The sequence below is a fragment of the Haliotis cracherodii genome, unplaced genomic scaffold (genome assembly GCF_022045235.1).
Source record: "Haliotis cracherodii isolate W230 unplaced genomic scaffold, xgHalCrac1.p SCAF_4, whole genome shotgun sequence".
Lineage (NCBI taxonomy): Eukaryota > Metazoa > Mollusca > Gastropoda > Lepetellida > Haliotidae > Haliotis > Haliotis cracherodii.
In genome coordinates, this window is record NW_027266297.1 from 31,552,887 (window position 1) to 31,572,369 (window position 19,483).

Below are 19,483 nucleotides of genomic sequence, written 5' to 3' on the forward strand. Positions count from 1 at the left end.
GTGGGTGTGTGGACAGATAGGGGTGAGTAGGTAGATGGAGAGGTGGGTGGGTGGATGGACGGACAGATGGATTGATGGATGGTCAGATAGGTGTAAGTAGGCAGATGGAGAGGTGGGTGGGTGGATGGATGGACAGATGGATGGATGGATGGTCAGATATGGGTGAGTAGGTAGATGGAGAGGTGGGTGGGTGGATGGACGGACAGATGGATTGATGGATGGTCAGATAGGTGTAAGTAGGCAGATGGAGAGGTGGGTGGGTGGATGGATGGACAGATGGATGGATGGATGGTCAGATAGGGGTGAGTAGGCAGATGGAGAGGTGGGTGGGTGGATGGATGGACAGATGGATGGATGGATGGACAGATAGGGGTGAGTAGGTAGATGGAGAGGTGGGTGGATGGATTGACAGATGGATGGATGGATGGACAGATAGGGGTGAGTAGGCAGATGGAGAGGTGGGTGGGTGGATGGACGGACAGATGGATGGACAGATAGGGGTGAGTAGGCAGATGGAGAGGTGGGTGGGTGGATGGACAGATCTTTGGTTTGGGTATTGATGGAAAATAAGACATTGGTGAGTAGGTAGATGGAGTGGTGGGTGGATGGATGGACATGTGGGTGGGTGAGGTGGTTCTTGGACCGATGGAATGTATATGCATCCAACTTGATGCTGGAGTTTGTCATCAAAGCTTGCACATGATCAGTTAAATGGTAGGGCATGAATACAGTTGCCTTTCTGACAATTTTACTTCCAATATCAGAGAAGTGTACCTTTCATTCAAACCACAGCAATATTGTCTGTCTTTTCTTGTAGTTATACTAATGATATACTCTTTATAACTCTTCATTGAAGGTAATTTTGTCTTACAAAAAACAACTAAAATTAATTTATTGTTATATCAAATCAAGTTCCGATGAAGAGACTATGTAAAGTCTAGACAAAACCATTATACATTGTAAGACTGTATATTTAAACAGAGACTGGATCTAGTCTAGGCAACATGCCTTACGTTGTTGTTGTTTTTTTATGCTGTCTATATTCAAAAATCTGTTACTTTTAAAACAGACTGGTCCAGTCTAGGCAACATGCCTTACATTGTTTGGTTTTTTTTAGGCTGTCTTAATAAAAATCTGTTACTTTTAAAACAGAGACTGAGTCCAGTCTAGGCAACATGCCTTACATTGTTTGAGTCTCTTTAGACTCTCTATAGTTAGAATCTGATAATAGGGAAACATCTGGGACTGACTATGTTAATATGTTGATAACGATAGTTGGACAGAGGACAGAGGTGACTATTCACACATTATCAAGTGCCGCTAATGACAAAATGAGTTGGACCTGTGAAGTACCCAACATGAAAAGCCCCACCATGTTAGGTCTGAATTACCCAGTAATGCTTTAAGTACATTTGACACCTTATGTTATCCCATTCACAGCCAATATTGCAAGTGTAGATTCACTTATAAACCATCCAGCCCTGCGCAAGTGGAGATGTGGTAACATTTATAAAAACTCTCGGCCCATTATACAATCGTCAAATCATTGGCACTGGATTCCACCATGGGTGGCATTGTTAGCCCAATAATCATTTCCACTTGTGACCTCTTCACTCCCTCTGAGTGAGAAGTGTCCTTGCCCCCAAAGAAAAAGTCCCTCCCAAGAGGTCCAAGTCCCTTGATGTAATCAGCCTTATTGTAACAGGTTATTTAGCTACGAGTGAGTCACTCTTGATTAGGATGGAATTCACAGAGAAGCCTGCCATTTGATTGATGTCGAAGACGACAACCTTCATTCATGGCCTTAATGAAGTAATCATTGAGATTTAGTATCGGGACTGTGTTTTGGGACAATTTTGGTGATGTGTTTTTTTTGGAAAAATTTGCAATTTTTTACTGGCAGATTGATATTTGTATTGACAAAGTGATGAATGGTTGAGACACGGATACTAAGGCCACACTTTTTTAATAATATGTTTTACAGATTTATTCCAGCTTTCCCACACAAGGTCATTGGAACAAAATAAAAATAATTTATAGCTATGTCATTTATTTATTTATTTATTTATTTATTTGAATGTCATTCTGTCATGGAGTTAAAAATGAAGCTGGCTTCTGTAATCTTTGATAGTGATGTAGACATGGAATTGATTTATACCGTAATAACATTTCATTTTATAAAAGAGGGTTTATATTACTAGTGAGAGACAAAATGAAAATATATTTTTTTATGTTTAATTTATTTCTTTTCCAGCTGCCTTTCAGTAGGGGCAGCAAGCCCGTGAAACAAAAAAATAATAGATGTATGTATAGCCTAATCCTTCAGGAAACTGGTTTTGCTTCAGTATTGTGGGATTGATTGAAGGACATTGGTAGAGTGTGTTTTGGTGTTAGGATATGACATGAAACTGAGTATCGTTAGTGGTAGGGAAAGTATTACATGATTAACAGTTGGGACATGTCCTATGCACAATTACAAATGGAAAGGAGAATGATATAAGACGTCTTGTTAAATAGATAATGGAAATTGCGCTAGGAGTGCAGCTACAGTCAACACTTTGACTAATTGTTATTGAAGAATGACATATTGTAGTATAGATGAATTCATCATCAACATTTGTTCTAAATTTTGTTAGATTGGAACAGTCTTGTAATTTACAGGGGCTGTAGTGAAGAAAGTAAGACATGGGTCCAATACCCTTCATTGGTACAGTGTGCAAGGGGCCTAACTCACTCAATAACTCAATAATTCACCCATTTACTACCCCGTGGGGATTCCGGGTTAGTATTTGGGAGGTGGTGTAGCCTAGTGGTTAAAGCGTTTGCCCGTCACGCCAAAGACCCAGGTTCGATTCCCCACATGGGTACAATGTGTGAAACCAATTTCTGGTGTTCCCCTGCTGTGATATTGCTGGAATATTGCTAAAAGCGGCGTAAAACCATACTCACTCAATCACTTACTACAGTGTGCTCGGGGACATTTCTAGGTTCTTTGAAGCCTAATCTCACTCAGAAACTCAATAATTGGTTAGGTTAGAATTGCAGCCCCGCCCCCATCCCCCACCATCTTGGTACAGAAAGTGTCATGATGAACTGCAGCCATGGTTAACAAAATCAAGCGAGGCAGGGTTTTTGAGGCGTAAATGGATTGAGATGAAAAACTCCTGATCAATTAGATCTTCCCCAGCAGTAACACTATAACTGTATTAATGCTGTCATGTTTTCAAGAACTGTAAATTGAAAATTGACTTGAACTGAAGCGTTAACCTATGTAGAAACTAAAGCATGCTCTGTCCTGAATATCATATCATTTCCACCAGACTTCATATGATGTATTAGTTTTGACGTTTCCAAGTGTAAAATCCCAGGACAATATTCCGCACACGCCACTCTCAGAACTGTCTAACCAATGTGAAGGTGACTTAGGTGAATGGGAGTTTATTATTTTTACCAGTGTGCCTTTACATTATCATTCTTCAGTCAAGTGATGAGAAAAATGAATTGTTTTCCTGGGATCTGCAAGGCCAAGATAAGAAGACTCCATGTTGGGAAAATAATGAAGCCTAAATCACCTTCTGACAGAGACTACAAAGAGGAAATGTTGCACTTGATGTGACTTGCTTCCCACAGAAATATGCATTATCATAAGTTGTAAATATCTCCTATTCACCTGTCCATTTCATGTTAAGCGACAACCCGGCTGTCTTAGTGAAACACTAGGAGCTACAAAAATGTCCGGAGTTTTTGTCATTGAGTACATCCCAACATTCTTCAGCTATACTCATCTTATATGGGTATAGGAGCATTTCATTATCTGTGTGTTTGCAAAAAATGGATTCGTTTTGGAAAGTGATATTGTTGAAATTGATGATGTGAGAAAGAGTGATTACAATGTAAACATTGTGTCAAATGATTCAACAGAAATGTTGAACTCAGGGGGAAATATATTTTGCTCTTTTTTTTTTCAATGCTTCATAAATATGGAAAGTGTTTTTGTGGCCATCTTGTTGAGGAGACTGGGATGTTTTACTTAAGTGTAAAACAGTGATGCATTGAATTTACGACTTCACTTTTGACACATCGTAAATTCCAATGTGATAAAAGATTTATGCAAGGACTTCCCATGTTGAGGGTTGTTAAGGTGATGAAGCAAGCGTGAAGGATGTGTATGGATTCAGGCTATCGTCACACCCTTCACAGAGTGAGTGAGTAGGTGTGTTTTAATTATGTAGACAGGAACATTTTAGGTGTAGTTGGACACTAATGTTCCTAAGAGATTCATTTTCATCATTTTTATGGTCCTCAAATTTTTAGGGGGGCATTGGTGGCTCTGTCGTCTAAGGTGCCGCGATTCGCTGTGCTGAGTTGCATCCAGAAACCTATGATTGTGGTTTCGAATCCTGGTTCGCCCCGATTATGATTCTAGGTTTTTCAGCACCATACCTGCGCTCGTGGGTTTCACCAAAGTGGTAAACGTCTAAGACCTGCATCACTTCAGGCTTTCCTCCCACATTAAGCTGACACGCCGTGATATAACTGGAATACTGTTAAAAGCGGCGTTAAACACAACTCTCTCACTCACTCAAAATTTAGGAATTGCCATCATGTGTCTGGAATATTGCTGAGTGCAGCGTTAAACAACAAAATCATGCACGACTGGTCTGCACACATTTAGCTGAAATATTGACCAGCACCTACAGTACCCAGCTGTCATCTTGACCACCCAATCTCCAATTCCAAAGTTTCTATGATCAAGGAAACCATGTCATGGAATTACCACAAGATATTATGACAGTGATTTCACACAGCCATTCTTATTGCAGAATATATTTCATAACTAATTCTCACCACTTAAGGGCACAGATGATGTATGAAGTGGGATGAAATATGTTTTGAATATGTGACATTTTGAAATGAATATCAGTGGCATATCACGGTGTTGGAGCTAGTTGTAGGAGAACATTACCCAGGTGGGTGATCTGTTTCTGGTTGGATGATGATTCCAGAACTGCACATCATCCATGTCAATTACTGCAATATGTGTGAGAGATACACAAAGACAGGAACACCACTTGTGCCAAAGACTTCCAAATGTTGCGTATTAGTCACTCAGTATATATAGAATAAATTGGCAAATGGTTCCTTGTTTTTGGACCCATATTTACAATACAAGTGACTTTAAAAGAAAATATTCTCTCAGAGTCTGCTGTTACGTATTGAAAAGGCGACATGTTTTTTTTAATGAGAAATGTGTATCTCAAGTAGGACAAATCAAACCCGCTATAGACAAATCGGGTTGCAAGACTCATGTTAGGTCAGGGGTGAACTAAGAATCGGTGTTGATGGAAAGCACCTGGCACCGGTGCCAGAGGATCTGGCAGTTATACACCAGATTAATTCGTGCCTGTTGTGTTATAACACAGGAGATGAGACTAGCAGATTCAGTGATAAGCCTATTGAGGTGGAATATTGGAACCATATTTTCATGTTGTGCCAGGATTTTCGAAAGATGACGCTGATAAGAAACAACATGATATTGTGTTTGGCATGTAGTTATATTCCTAGGGGATTGTAGTTTATTTTTGTGTGTTTTTATTCCATATATGGATTTTCATCATGTACATGAGAGCTGATTCCACACGGAAAAGGATTATCTTTTGATTTTAAAGAATGTAATCACCAGAAAAGTATACACCTGCCTGGAGATTGTTCTGTGAATGTTTTTCAAGAATTGATGGAAATGCAGTGATAGACACCTTCAAGAACATTGTCTTTGAAGACAATATTGGGATTCTATGCGTGAATTACAAGTTTTGACGGACGTGATTAATGAGAACTAGGTGAATGAGGCTCGGTTAATAAGACACACACATACACCCTTTGGGGAATAACAGTTATGGCTCGCACAAAGGTCAACTATTTCGCCCGATGCCGAACTTCCCGCAATTAGCTGTGATTACAGGGAGATGCTCCGCAATGCCCAACTTGACGAGGAGAATGCTCAGCCATGACAATGCAACAATGTCCGATAAGGTAGCAGATTTTTTTACCAAATTTCTGTCTTTATTTAACAGTTTCCAGCGGCCAGGCATCACTGGAAGGCACGAAGAACCAGTTAGTCCCAATGAACGTAAGTTTCAGCATTTCTATCACTGTTCTGTTACCATGGTGACTGCTATGGGTCGTGTATGTCCTCTGCATGAAGCTTGCTCATAATATACATACCAAAATCATTTGTTATGATTTTTGCTGAATTGACTCTTATTGGTGTTGAACTATCGATCTTGAAAGCTCTATTCATGTGAAATCAGAGTGCATTGACCATTCTGCTGGTATGTGCTGCATTTGGTAGATCTGATAATATTTATTCCAAATTCTGAAACAGTCAATAATGATAATTGCATATCTGTATCCAATGTTATTCCTCCGTTATTTATTTGTTCAATTTATTTGCCACAGAAATGTTACATTAACATGTCTTAGCTTTGTTTTGTGGATAATTTAGGAACAATATTTTCTAGTTTAAAGATGAACTTGCTTAGAAATCCTTTATAGACAGTATAATTAGCTGATGAAGTTCAAGCTTCTTTGTTTAAATAATATGTTTGCATGACACTTTTAGACATATATGCATGGCAAGAGTTGTTTGAATTTGAAAATGTGACAAAAACACAATTATTTCATAATTGGTGTCTTGTAACAATGACACTCATAGCAAAAGTAGCTGATAGAAAGGAATGAACCACTCTGTGACTCTAACCACTGGTCCGAAGTCCGAGTCAAGTACAATTCTGTTTGGTCAAGTAAACTCTGGTAATAATAGTGCATATGACACTAAGTTCTATTGAAGTTGATGTCAAGATGAGGTTCGGGCTTGCAGTTTCAAAATGTTTTCTGCTCATGCTGAAAAAAATACATTGTTTATTGTCACACAAAATAGCCACAACTCGATTGGATACAGCTATGGAAAAAGAGACTCGTGCAAAAATCTTTCATATCTTCATCTATCTTCAAGTTACAGTTTTTATGCGATATCCCATGTTAAAGAATAACACCCCCTGCTTAAGATGAGTATTAAGATGTTAACTTACACAGTTAGCCCCACAGACTGCGACTAGATTAATGATGTGTTTAATCATGTTTCAGTGTGATCTTAAGTTTAAGATGTTAAGCTGGTCATAAAAGATGTTAAAAGACATTGAATTTCTACAACTTTGGTCTTGCATTAGAATTATCTTTTGTTTTCTGGGATTTTTTATGTTTTGAAAGTTTTAGACGCCTTCTTTTAAATTAAATTTTTTATAACCATAATTTTGAAGCAGTTTCTTTTGTATTCACATGTCTGGGTATGTCAGACACATGGGAGTCCTCAGTAGGTGGAAAATCTCTCGGTGTTAGTGATCAAAGAATATGATATCAAAGATATCAGTTTTCACAATAATTATCGTCACTAATCAAGTCCAGTCTGGTCTTTTGCTACATTGTGAATGCCCCAAACTTGCTGACAGTTTTGTGTTATGTTTTGTACGTTGCCAATCTCCTCCTCCTCCTCCTCCAACCCTACAGAGGTAGGCTGTGGACATTGCCGCCATCTATGTCAGTATATGTATGTATGTATGTACCTCATCAGGGATATCCGACTATGCCGAGATTGTGGAGGAAGACGGCGACTATAGCACGCCTGATGGTAAGTCCTTACTGTCTCACACGCACATGTTTCACACTCGACTTTATCCAATCTATTCTCTCACTTGCACAGATATTGTATGGTGTGTTTAAGGCTGAATCAGTTTCTTCCTTGTTTGTTTTTTGTTAGGTTTTCATAATTATCAGGGCGTTCATGATTCAGGGAGATTTAAAGTCCGTCTCTGTTATGAGTTGCTATCCATTTCAATTTGACAAATTGTTATGTCCTAAATCATTCATCAACACAATCTTGGAAATATTGGACAGGGGACTTGATATTTATGGAGCTGTACACGAACTCTGGTTTTCATATCAGTGCAAAGTGAAGGGTTTTTTACGTTAGGGTCTTATGTTTCAAAGGAAGGAACATTGATGTATTCAAAGAATGCTAGAGGAATTCTACTTCGATAAGAACACGCTTATGATGTGTCCAGGAATTCAGGGTTCCATTTACTTTTGTGACAAACTCGATATCAGAAAAATATTTTGGAGAAATTGTCTGAAATGAATTGATATACTCTGAGATTACATGCTGTACATTTTTCATCCTCTTAAGTCGGACATGGAAAAATTGACCTGACTTGTTTAAGAATTTACTTTCTTCTTTTATTTGTTTTTAGAATCTGATAATATTGTTTTTTGGTGTCTCTCATAATTTATCTGATGATTATACATGGTTGTTGTGTCTCGTGGTGTCTTGTGTTCGTACAGATGTGTTCACTTACTGCAAAGATTGAGGAGACATTGTCCTGTACTTGTCATTAAGACAGTTTTGTTGTTTTTTATAAAGAGAAAATTATATTATTTACATGTATTATCAGTGCATCATTAGAAAGGTGTATTAATAGGATATGAATAAAAACAGTATAAATAATGGATATCTAATTCTGTTTGTGCGACAGACAAAATAGCAGAATTCTATCTGTGACATTAGCAGACTTTAATATCACCGAAATGTGTCATAGCATTTTTATGCAAAACTATGACAGCTGTATTACACAGTCATTTGATCGGGTTGGCTTTCATTTTCAAGTTCATTATCAGTTTCAAATTTTAGAAAAATTCAATTGGAATTCAAATTGTAATGTGTCAGCCAAGATTGAACTCTTCGTTTAACTCTGATTTATGTCAATTCACACAAATGACAGCATAATCAATTTCACAGCTGTTGAATTCAGATGAACAGACACCATTTTTTGTCCCTAAAAAAAGTCCAAATCAATTGTTGAGTCATCATGGCTAACGGTCATCTGTCTGAAATCTCCCCAACCTCTTCCAGCTATCATATTCAGATAGAAAATATCCCCTATGTTGCCGCGTTACTCCTGCACCGCACATCCAGTAATTTGGGGATTATTCACTTGAAACGATCAAAAATCTAATATTGAATCCCAGGATTATTCTAAAAAAAGATTTGAGTGTTTGACTTTTTGATGTTTGGGGTTTACTCATCGAGGTGATATTCATTTCAATGAACTTCCTGACATTGTTGCGCTAGAAGACAACTGGCAGCTGTCATCAGTTGTTTTGCGCCATGTTGTATAATACCACGATTGCAATACTGATTAATATGGCATATCTAATTACATCTCCCACTCAGTGCTCCGACTGGGGTCCATTGTGTCTGTTGTTTGATATTCTAGAGCCAACTTAAGATTGAGACATTAAAGAAAATAGGCTTCATTTGGAAATAGTAATCAGCTTCTTTAAATATTTTCTTAACAGGATAGTTCAGTCATTGATTTCGCTTTGAGTTTTCTTTTCTGCAAATTACAAAGGTAATGCAAATGTTTCGAATGTTATGAAGAGCATCATTATAGAAAGTTACTGCATGTCATTGTGGAAAGGTAATGTTGGAAAAATACATTATATTGTAATGAATATTCTGAACTTTATGCTGAGTGACTGATTTGTCTCATAATTACAAAAAATGTTACGTAATTTTTTATTTTATGTCAGTTTATTGTCAATAATATCAAAAAGGAATAGAAAACGACCACCCTCTGAACAAGTGTAGTAAAATAATTGTTTTATTACTTTAGGTCGGGTAGCCTAGTGGTTAAAGCATTAACTCGTCACGCCGAAGACCCGGGTTCGATTCCCGACATGGGTACAATGTGTGAAGCCCATTTCTGGTGTCCCCCGCCGTGATATTGCTGGAATATTGCTAAAAGCGGCATAAAACCGCACTCACTCACTCACACTACTTTAGATATATGATTTATAGACTTGATATTTGAAGCTATTGTTTTGTAATATAATGTAAGCATCTACATTCTTGTCATCGGTTGTATCATTGTCTCTGTGTTCATTTCACATTGCTAAACCATCCAGCCTCACCGCTACACTAGAGTCAGCTTTGCTTGTGTGAAGTGATATGCGAGGGACTTTATTTCCCCTCGGAGAGAATGTTGAGAATGTCAGCAGTATGGCTTTCACCTAGAGATATGAGGAATGGTGTCTGAAAGTGCACATTCTACCTTCAAACTGTGTTATTTTCCTGTTAAAACCTCAAAAAGACTTAAAAATGACGTTTTTGTGATTAATTTTTTTTGCTGCTTTATACAGATTTGTCTTTGACCTTCTATATCCTTGGAGCAAATGAAATTTTCAAAAACAAAAGTGAATTTGTAATATTATTTGATTGTTTTGATCAAGGTTATGTGTTTTCACATTCTCATTAAATTACTGTATTCGACGTAATAAGCGCCCCGCTCTAATAAGCGCCACGGTGATATTTGCTAATATATTGGCAATTGAACAATCCCAATTAGCACCCTTTCCGATTGATCAATGTACACAAGACTTATTTATTTGCGTATAATACGCACTCGTGTGTTATATGCATCCTTAATTCTGGAAAAATATATGTCGTACATAAACATTTCGGTCTGTCAGCATAAACCACAAAATTTATCTTTCAACTCAGTTTTTTCCACCAAAATAATTTTATATAAGAGCCCCTTTTTTCTAATTTTGAGAGCGCCCTGGGCGCTTATTACATCAAATACGGTAATATCGAAAAAAATATTTTGATTTTAAATTATTATGAGATCTTAAAATAATAACGAATATGAAATACTGATAACAGGAATGCATAACCAGTTTTGTGTGAGAAAAAGAATGAGCTGCAAGAAATATGTAGGAAACAAGTAGGATAGACTAAGGGAGATAACTAGTTTCTCCCATGGGTAACTTGACCAAGGCCGACACAGTCTCTGAGCCAGGACCGTCACTAGCGTCAGCGAGGCATAGGTCGAGGTGTGCAGATCCACATATGTCTTACTTTGATCACCTTGTATCTCAGGTGCTCACAACTCGAGAGGTAGCAAGCGAAAGAAAAGTGAGTTCTGTTTCAGTTTGCATGGTGTTAATTAACAGCCACACAAGAAGTGGACAGTTGCCTGTGACTGGATATGACCAGATATGACCAAATCTGACCACCATTGTGTTGCCAGCATGGAACTTAACTGTCTGGAACATGTGTCGCAAATGAGGACTTTTTGTATGAGGCTGATAGGAATTGGCATTATGTGGAATCTCAGTTCTTGTTTAATCAGTTACGTTAAAATTGTTTCTAATTAATTATCAAATATGTGATTTCTTGATTTGAATTCATTTGTACTTCGTTCATATTTTGTAGTTTTTGTATGTGTTTTTTTGTTATAGATTTTAGGTTAAATATTTCTTGCTTTTATTCAATCAACAAGTGCTTCTTGTGAATATCATTCAACCATGTGGTTGAATAGAGCCAATTCCTACCAAATCGTTCAAAAGCCCTCTGAACTTAATGATGCAACTGTGAATTGCAAAGTGCATTGTGAACAATGAGTGCTTGAAGTGTGAGCCTGTTATGTACAAGTAATCGCATTTTGATCTGATGCCCGTTATAACTCGTATCTATATCTCTCCTCTGCTTATAGGTATGAAGTCAGGATTGTATGGAATGTATATTTAGATGCCATGCTTCTAGATCAAGTATTCTGTGGCTGATGTGAGCCCTGTCTCTCCAACTGTCGTCTTTAGTCATGCCTGGACAAGAAATCACTGACATGAACATGCTGTCTATTGTAATTGAAATTTATGATGAAATATTCAAGTTTGTGGTTTAGCCTAGAGGTATTGAATAAATGGATCCAATTTAATTCAACTGACATATATATGTAGAGTTAGATTCAATTAACACTAGTGACTAATACTGACATCCATAGTGCATGATATATACATGGAACACACAAACTGAAACTGGAAACTGGTAATCAACCATTTAGCATGCATATGATTTCTTACTCTTCTGAATTCTCATGGGGTATCCTAGTGGTTTAAGCCCACATGGGTACAATGTGTGAAACTCAGTTCGGGTGTACCCCTGCCGTGATATTGCTGGAATATTGCTAAATGCGGCACAAAACCATACTCACTCACTCACTCTGAATCCTCAACAAACTTTAAAGAAAATCTTGCCGATTCAGCACATTTATTCCTTTCATAAATATCAACATTTGCATGGGCTGAGATTCATATGACAAATTTGAAAATCAGTCAGCACTAGCAGCTTTCTCTCAGCATCATGCCACCATGATGATAGGGTGAGCTATTACTGGGGGGTCAACAAGGACATATCGCTGACCATGAGTTGGTGTTTCAGCCCGTGACTACGAGATCATCCGGGACGCCATCAAGCTGGTGGAGATCCTGGGAGAAGGACAGTTTGGAGATGTGTACAAGGGAAACTATATTGACAGGGTAAGTGACGAGGTGTTATCCATGTGTTGGTAAAACGTTTACAGGGTTAGAAACTAACAATTTTTGTCCACTTGTCCTTATAATGATAACATATAGCAAAACCCTTAAAATGGGCAAATTTCATCTAGTCCTTAGGATACCTTTACTATTGGGCAGTTTGGTAAGGACTACAGCACTAATGCCAGTTTCTAACGCTGGTTTGGAGATTATGGGTTATGGCAAACTATGCTGGTCATAAGTGGTGGCTTAAAGGGGCATCTGCGCTAGGAACTACCGCACTCTAGTGGGTGGAGCTTATACGAGTGATGTGACTCAGGAACTTGGTTGGTTACGTCTCATCGTACTCCAAAGACGTGGATCATTGTGCATTAGTATCAATCTGATAATTGCCTGGTCGGATCCAGACTCGACCTGGTGTCTATACTCACGAAAAACAAACATGTAGGAAGAGAAATGATTTTATAAAAAGGGACATTTAAGTCCGGATTTCCTGAGTTGCAGGTGCTGACATTGCTTGCGTCCTGTGTGTCCCATATTTGGTCATCTGTTGTTAAACCATGACTGTTGTTCTGGCGTCATTCCATGATCTGAGTGCCGTTGTACAAAACAACCTTAACACAACAACTGTCGTAAGTCTATGTTAAGGAATGGAAGTTACGATCATCTTAGCGCTAAGATCGCTTTGTACAACGGCACCCTGGGCATTAGGATTCACTTATCTTCCATACTTCAATATAGACTTACGTTATTCATAGCATGGACAATGAAGGCCATGTCCTTTTGGTTCCTTTGAGATTGAATAAACACAGGATATATTTTCTATAACAAACCGTTTTGTTATTTAGCATCATTGTTTATGTAAAGGATATATTGGAGTTGCGTCCCTTGGAAATCATTGACCGTGGGTTTGAATCCCAGTCAGCCCAAATTATGTGTCTAGCTTTGTCAGCACTATACCAATGCTAATGGGTTCCATCGAAGTGGTAAAGGTCAGAGACCGTCATAATTTTGGGCTTTCCTCCCACATTAAGCTGACACACATGATAAAACTGAACCTTATTAGCAATATAGTTGCATGTACCTGGTGTCTATACTCACAAAAAAAAACATGTAGGAAGAGAATTGATGTTATACAAAGGGATATTTAAGTCTGGATTTCCTGAGTTGCAGCTGCTGACATTGCTTGCATCTGTACATTGTCCCGTACATTGTCATCTGTTGTTAAACCACCGGTTCGCCCCCATTATGTTTCTAGGTTCGTCCGCACCATTCCCATGCTCGTGGGTTTCACCGAAGTGGTAAACGTCCGAGACCTGCATCACTCCGGGCTTTCCTCCCACATTAAGCTGACACGCCGCGATATAACTGGAATACTGTTAATAGCGGCGTTAAACCCACCTCACTCACTCACACAATGTTGTTAAACCATGACTGTTGTTCTGGCTTCCTTCCATGATCAGAGCATTAGGATTCACTTATCTTCCATACTTCAAGTTGCAAAGTTGCATGTATCTGGAGGTTGTAGCTAGATTCTTGTGTCCCTGCAGATGATTGTCTAATTTGTTGAGGTGTACACATGACCAGTAAGGGTGATATTTGTGTGATGAGAGTCTTGGTTTAATTTCATCAGTTCAGGGCGGTCGGGTAGCCTAGTGGTTAAAGCATTCGCTCGTCACCACGAAGACCCAGGTTCTATTCCCCACATGGGTACAATGTGTGAATCCAATTTCTGATGTCCCTCGCCGTGATATTGCTGGAATATTGCTAAAAGCCGCGTAAAACCAAACTCACTCACTCACTTCATCAGTTACAAGGATTTGTGACTATATCGAACAGCATGCAAGATGAAACAGGATCATGACGCTGCTGTGTATTGTGTGTTGCAGGAAGGAAGCCAGGTGCCGGTGGCTGTCAAGACTTGTAAGGAGGACAACGAGGAAGCCATGACCGAGAAGTTCCTAGAGGAAGCCTGTGAGTGTCACTGATACAGCAAATATACTTCCCAGATACATCAGCTATACTTGACAGACATGTCACATATACTTTACAAATGTCACGGATATGTCAATATGCATCACAAATATATCAATATAATTCACACAAATGTCAATATGCTTCACAGGTATGTCACATTATGGTGCATGTGGTAAATGAATCGCTGGTTCATATCTTATCAGTGTTTAGGATGAAACAAAATTTCCATGTTACTATCCTAAAGTTAAAGTTGGCATGTAAACAATGTATACTTCTCAACTTTTAATGTGGATACCATCCTACAGGTCATATTCGTAAGTAAATATTTTAGTTGTTCATAGAATAAAAGTATCCCTATCAAAAGTTGTGTGGTTCACATTGCCAAAAAACTCAGCACATACTGTTTCTCCTCTTATATTCCCAAAAGTGAATATATTTATAAAGTACAAGTATTAAGAACATTCTCTTGGAATTTGAATAACGATATTCCGCTATCCTACACCATGGCTGTAATGTGTTGGTGAGTGCATGTCTTGAATACATGACACTTTAAATGGATAGCAACTTCTTATATTCTTTGAACCACGTTTCAGAGCTACTTCTTGCTCCTTGATCAGGTGAATGCTTAGTAATCAATCAATAGTTGGGAGATTTTACGAGCGCTTCAACCTCTGGCTAATGCTTAGTAAGTGCATAGAGCACTATATATATATAACGTTTACAAAACACACGGTGGGATTAATGCACAAAGATAACAACATTATGACAATGACAGACATGGGATTAATGTACAAAGATAACAACATTATGACAATGACAGACATGGGATTAATGTACAAAGATAACAACATTATGACAATGACATAGACATGGGATTAATGTACAACATTATGACAATGACAGACATGGGATTAATGTACAAAGATAACAACATTATGACAATGACATAGACATGGGATTAATGTACAACATTATGACAATGACAGACATGGGATTAATGTACAAAGATAACAACATTATGACAATGACAGACATGGGATTAATGTACAAAGATAACAACATTATGACAATGACATAGACATGGGATTAATGTACAACATTATGACAATGACAGACAGGGGATTAATGTACAAAGATAACAACATTATGACAATGACAGACATGGGATTAATGTACAACATTATGACAATGACAGACATGGGATTAATGTACAAAGATAACAACATTATGACAATGACATAGACATGGGATTAATGTACAAAGATAACAACATTATGCCAATGACAGACATGGGATTAATGTACAAAGATAACAACATTATGACAATGACAGACAGGGGATTAATGTACAAAGATTACAACATTATGACAATGACAGACAGGGGATTAATGTACAAAGATAACAACATTATGACAATGACAGACATGGGATTAATGTACAACATTATGACAATGACATAGACATGGGATTAATGTACAACATTATGACAATGACAGACATGGGATTAATGTACAAAGATAACAACATTATGACAATGACAGACATGGGATTAATGTACAAAGATAACAACATTATGACAATGACAGACATGGGATTAATGTACAAAGATAACAACATTATGCCAATGACAGACATGGGATTAATGTACAAAGATAACAACATTATGACAATGACAGACAGGGGATTAATGTACAAAGATTACAACATTATGACAATGACAGACAGGGGATTAATGTACAAAGATAACAACATTATGACAATGACAGACATGGGATTAATGTACAACATTATGACAATGACAGACATGGGATTAATGTACAAAGATAACAACATTATGACAATGACATAGACATGGGATTAATGTACAACATTATGACAATGACAGACATGGGATTAATGTACAAAGATAACAACATTATGACAATGACAGACATGGGATTAATGTACAACATTATGACAATGACAGACATGGGATTAATGTACAAAGATAACAACATTATGACAATGACAGACAGGGGATTAATGTACAAAGATTACAACATTATGACAATGACAGACAGGGGATTAATGTACAAAGATAACAACATTATGACAATGACATAGACATGGGATTAATGTACAACATTATGACAATGACATAGACATGGGATTAATGTACAAAGATTACAACATTATGACAATGACATAGACATGGGATTAATGTACAAAGATAACAATATAATGACGGAGCCGATAGGATAGGATGAATGTACGAAGATAACAATATAATGACGGAGCCGATAGGATAGGATTAATGTACAAAGATAATATAATGACAAACCTTATGGGGGTAGGATTCACCTGATGGAGCAAGAAGTAGCTCTGAAACGTCCTTCAAAGAATAAAAGAAGCTTCTATCGATAAAAGTGTTATGTCTTTATATTCTCCCAATTTCTAAATGCCCATCAAAGACTTCACTTGAGTGCATGTCCTGATGATGTGTCCATGTTTCAGACATCATGCAGCAGTTTGACCACCCCCACATCGTGAAGCTGATCGGCATCTGTTCCGAGTCCCGGCCGGTGTGGATTGTCATGGAGCTGGCAAGGCATGGAGAGGTAGGGGCTGGATCATTTATGTAGAGGTAGGGCCTGGATCATTTTTGGAGAGGTAGGGCCTGAATCATTTATGGAGAGGTAGGGGCTGGATCATTTATGGGGAGGAAGGGGCTGGATCATTTATGGGGAGGAAGGGGCTGGATCATTTATGGAGAGGTAGGGGCTGGATCATTTATGGAGAGGAAGGGGCTGGATCATTTATGTAGAGGTAGGGGCTGGATCATTTATGTAGAGGAAGGGGCTGGATCATTTATGTAGAGGTAGGGGCTGGATCATTTATGTAGAGGTAGGGGCTGGATCATTTATGGAGAGGAAGGGGCTGGATCATTTATGTAGAGGAAGGGGCTGGATCATTTATGTAGAGGAAGGGGCTGGATCATTTATGGAGAGGTAGGGGCTTGATCATTTATGGGGAGGAAGGGGCTGGATCATTTATGTAGAGGTAGGGGCTGGATCATTTATGTAGAGGTAGGGGCTGGATCATTTATGGAGAGGTAGGGGCTGGATCATTTATGGGGAGGAAGGGGCTGGATCATTTATGGAGAGGTAGGGGCTGGATCATTTATGTAGAGGTAGGGGCTTGATCATTTATGGGGAGGAAGGGGCTGGATCATTTATGGGGAGGAAGGGGCTGGATCATTTATGGGGAGGAATGGGCTGGATCATTTATGTAGAGGTAGGGGCTGGATCATTTATGGTGAGGAAGGGGCTGGATCATTTATGGGGAGGAATGGGCTGGATCATTTATGTAGAGGTAGGGGCTGGATCATTTATGGGGAGGAAGGGCCTGGATCATTTAAGGAGAGGTAGGGGCTGGATCATTTATGGAGAGGTAGGGCCTTGATCATTTATGGGGAGGAAGGGGCTGGATCATTTATGGGGAGGTAGGGGCTGGATCATTTATGGGGAGGAAGGGGCTGGATCATTTATGGGGAGGAAGGGGCTGGATCATTTATGTAGAGGTAGGGGCTTGATCATTTATGGGGAGGAAGGGGCTGGATCATTTATGGGGAGGAAGGGGCTGGATCATTTATGGGGAGGTAGGGGCTGGATCATTTATGTAGAGGTAGGGGCTGGATCATTTATGGAGAGGTAGGGGCTGGATCATTTATGGGGAGGTAGGGGCTGGATCATTTATGTAGAGGTAGGGGCTGGATCATTTATGGAGAGGTAGGGGCTGGATCATTTATGGAGAGGTAGGGGCTTGATCATTTATGGGGAGGAAGGGGCTGGATCATTTATGGGGAGGAAGGGGCTGGATCATTTATGGGGAGGAATGGGCTGGATCATTTATGTAGAGGTAGGGGCTGGATCATTTATGGGGAGGAAGGGGCTGGATCATTTATGGGGAGGAATGGGCTGGATCATTTATGTAGAGGTAGGGGCTGGATCGTTTATGGAGAGGTAGGGGCTGGATCATTTAAGGAGAGGTAGGGGCTGGATCATTTATGGAGAGGTAGGGCCTTGATCATTTATGGGGAGGAAGGGGCTGGATCATTTATGGGGAGGTAGGGGCTGGATCATTTATGGGGAGGAAGGGGCTGGATCATTTATGGAGAGGAAGGGGCTGGATCATTTATGTAGAGGTAGGGGCTTGATCATTTATGGGGAGGAAGGGGCTGGATCATTTATGGGGAGGTAGGGGCTGGATCATTTATGGAGAGGTAGGGGCTGGATCATTTATGGGGAGGTAGGGGCTGGATCATTTATGTAGAAGGGGCTGGATCATTTATGTAGAGGTAGGGGCTGGATCATTTATGGAGAGGTAGGGGCTGGATCATTTATGGAGAGGTAGGGGATGGATCATTAATGGGGAGGTAGGGGCTGGGTTTAAATGGTTGGCACAGTGGCTCTGTGGTTCATTGCACTGAGACTAGAAAATCCAGGTTAGACAGATTTCAATGTGAAATTATTTTATTCCTGTGATTGTTATTGCAGATGCGAGCTTACCTCCAGAACAACAAGCCTCGTCTGGACCTGGTGAGCCTCATCATGTATGCCTACCAGCTCTCAACAGCACTCTCCTATCTGGAGAGCAAGAAGTTCGTACACAGGTAATCAGAGCACTACCATTCATGTATGAATAATGCATCATTCCCAGGCCACCACGTTAATGAGATCAGTGTACTGAACAAATATCTTCCAGATGAACTTATTTTTACAATAAATAATAAAATAAAGTTCAAAATAGCAGGCTTATAGTTTACCAGTAGTTGTCTGTTTTGCAAATACCTATGGTACAGTAGTTTGTGTGTTGCTGTAACTTTAGTCCTGGTGGAGTTACCTCCCCTTGACAAGATTGAGGCTGCTCCATTCAAGATTAGATGTCGTAACATCAGATGATTCGTGTGTGAACAAGTTTCATTTTCAGAATATTATGTGATTTGTGAAGCCATTCCTGTCTAAGATTGTCTTATTAATTTGGAATTATGTTTGTTTGTTGTTTAACGCCACACTCAGCAATATTCCAGCTTTGTAAC

At 39.0% G+C, this 19,483-nt stretch overlaps 1 protein-coding gene across 19 annotated transcripts in view; it reads left to right on the top strand.

The window, feature by feature from the left end:
• Positions 1 to 19,483, top strand: part of LOC139480549 (focal adhesion kinase 1-like) — a 169,184-nt gene that overhangs the window by 129,819 nt on the left and 19,882 nt on the right. For 16 of the 19 annotated variants that reach the window (XM_071263664.1, XM_071263653.1, XM_071263654.1 and 13 more), the window contains 7 exons: positions 6,075 to 6,130; positions 7,631 to 7,687; positions 10,994 to 11,029; positions 12,335 to 12,432; positions 14,319 to 14,403; positions 16,900 to 17,003; positions 18,942 to 19,057. In XM_071263664.1, the coding sequence (XP_071119765.1) occupies positions 6,075 to 6,130; positions 7,631 to 7,687; positions 10,994 to 11,029; positions 12,335 to 12,432; positions 14,319 to 14,403; positions 16,900 to 17,003; positions 18,942 to 19,057 (552 nt within the window). The remainder of the gene's footprint in view (positions 1 to 6,074; positions 6,131 to 7,630; positions 7,688 to 10,993; positions 11,030 to 12,334; positions 12,433 to 14,318; positions 14,404 to 16,899; positions 17,004 to 18,941; positions 19,058 to 19,483) is intronic. The other 3 variants (XM_071263655.1, XM_071263656.1, XM_071263659.1) reach the window with 3 other exon arrangements.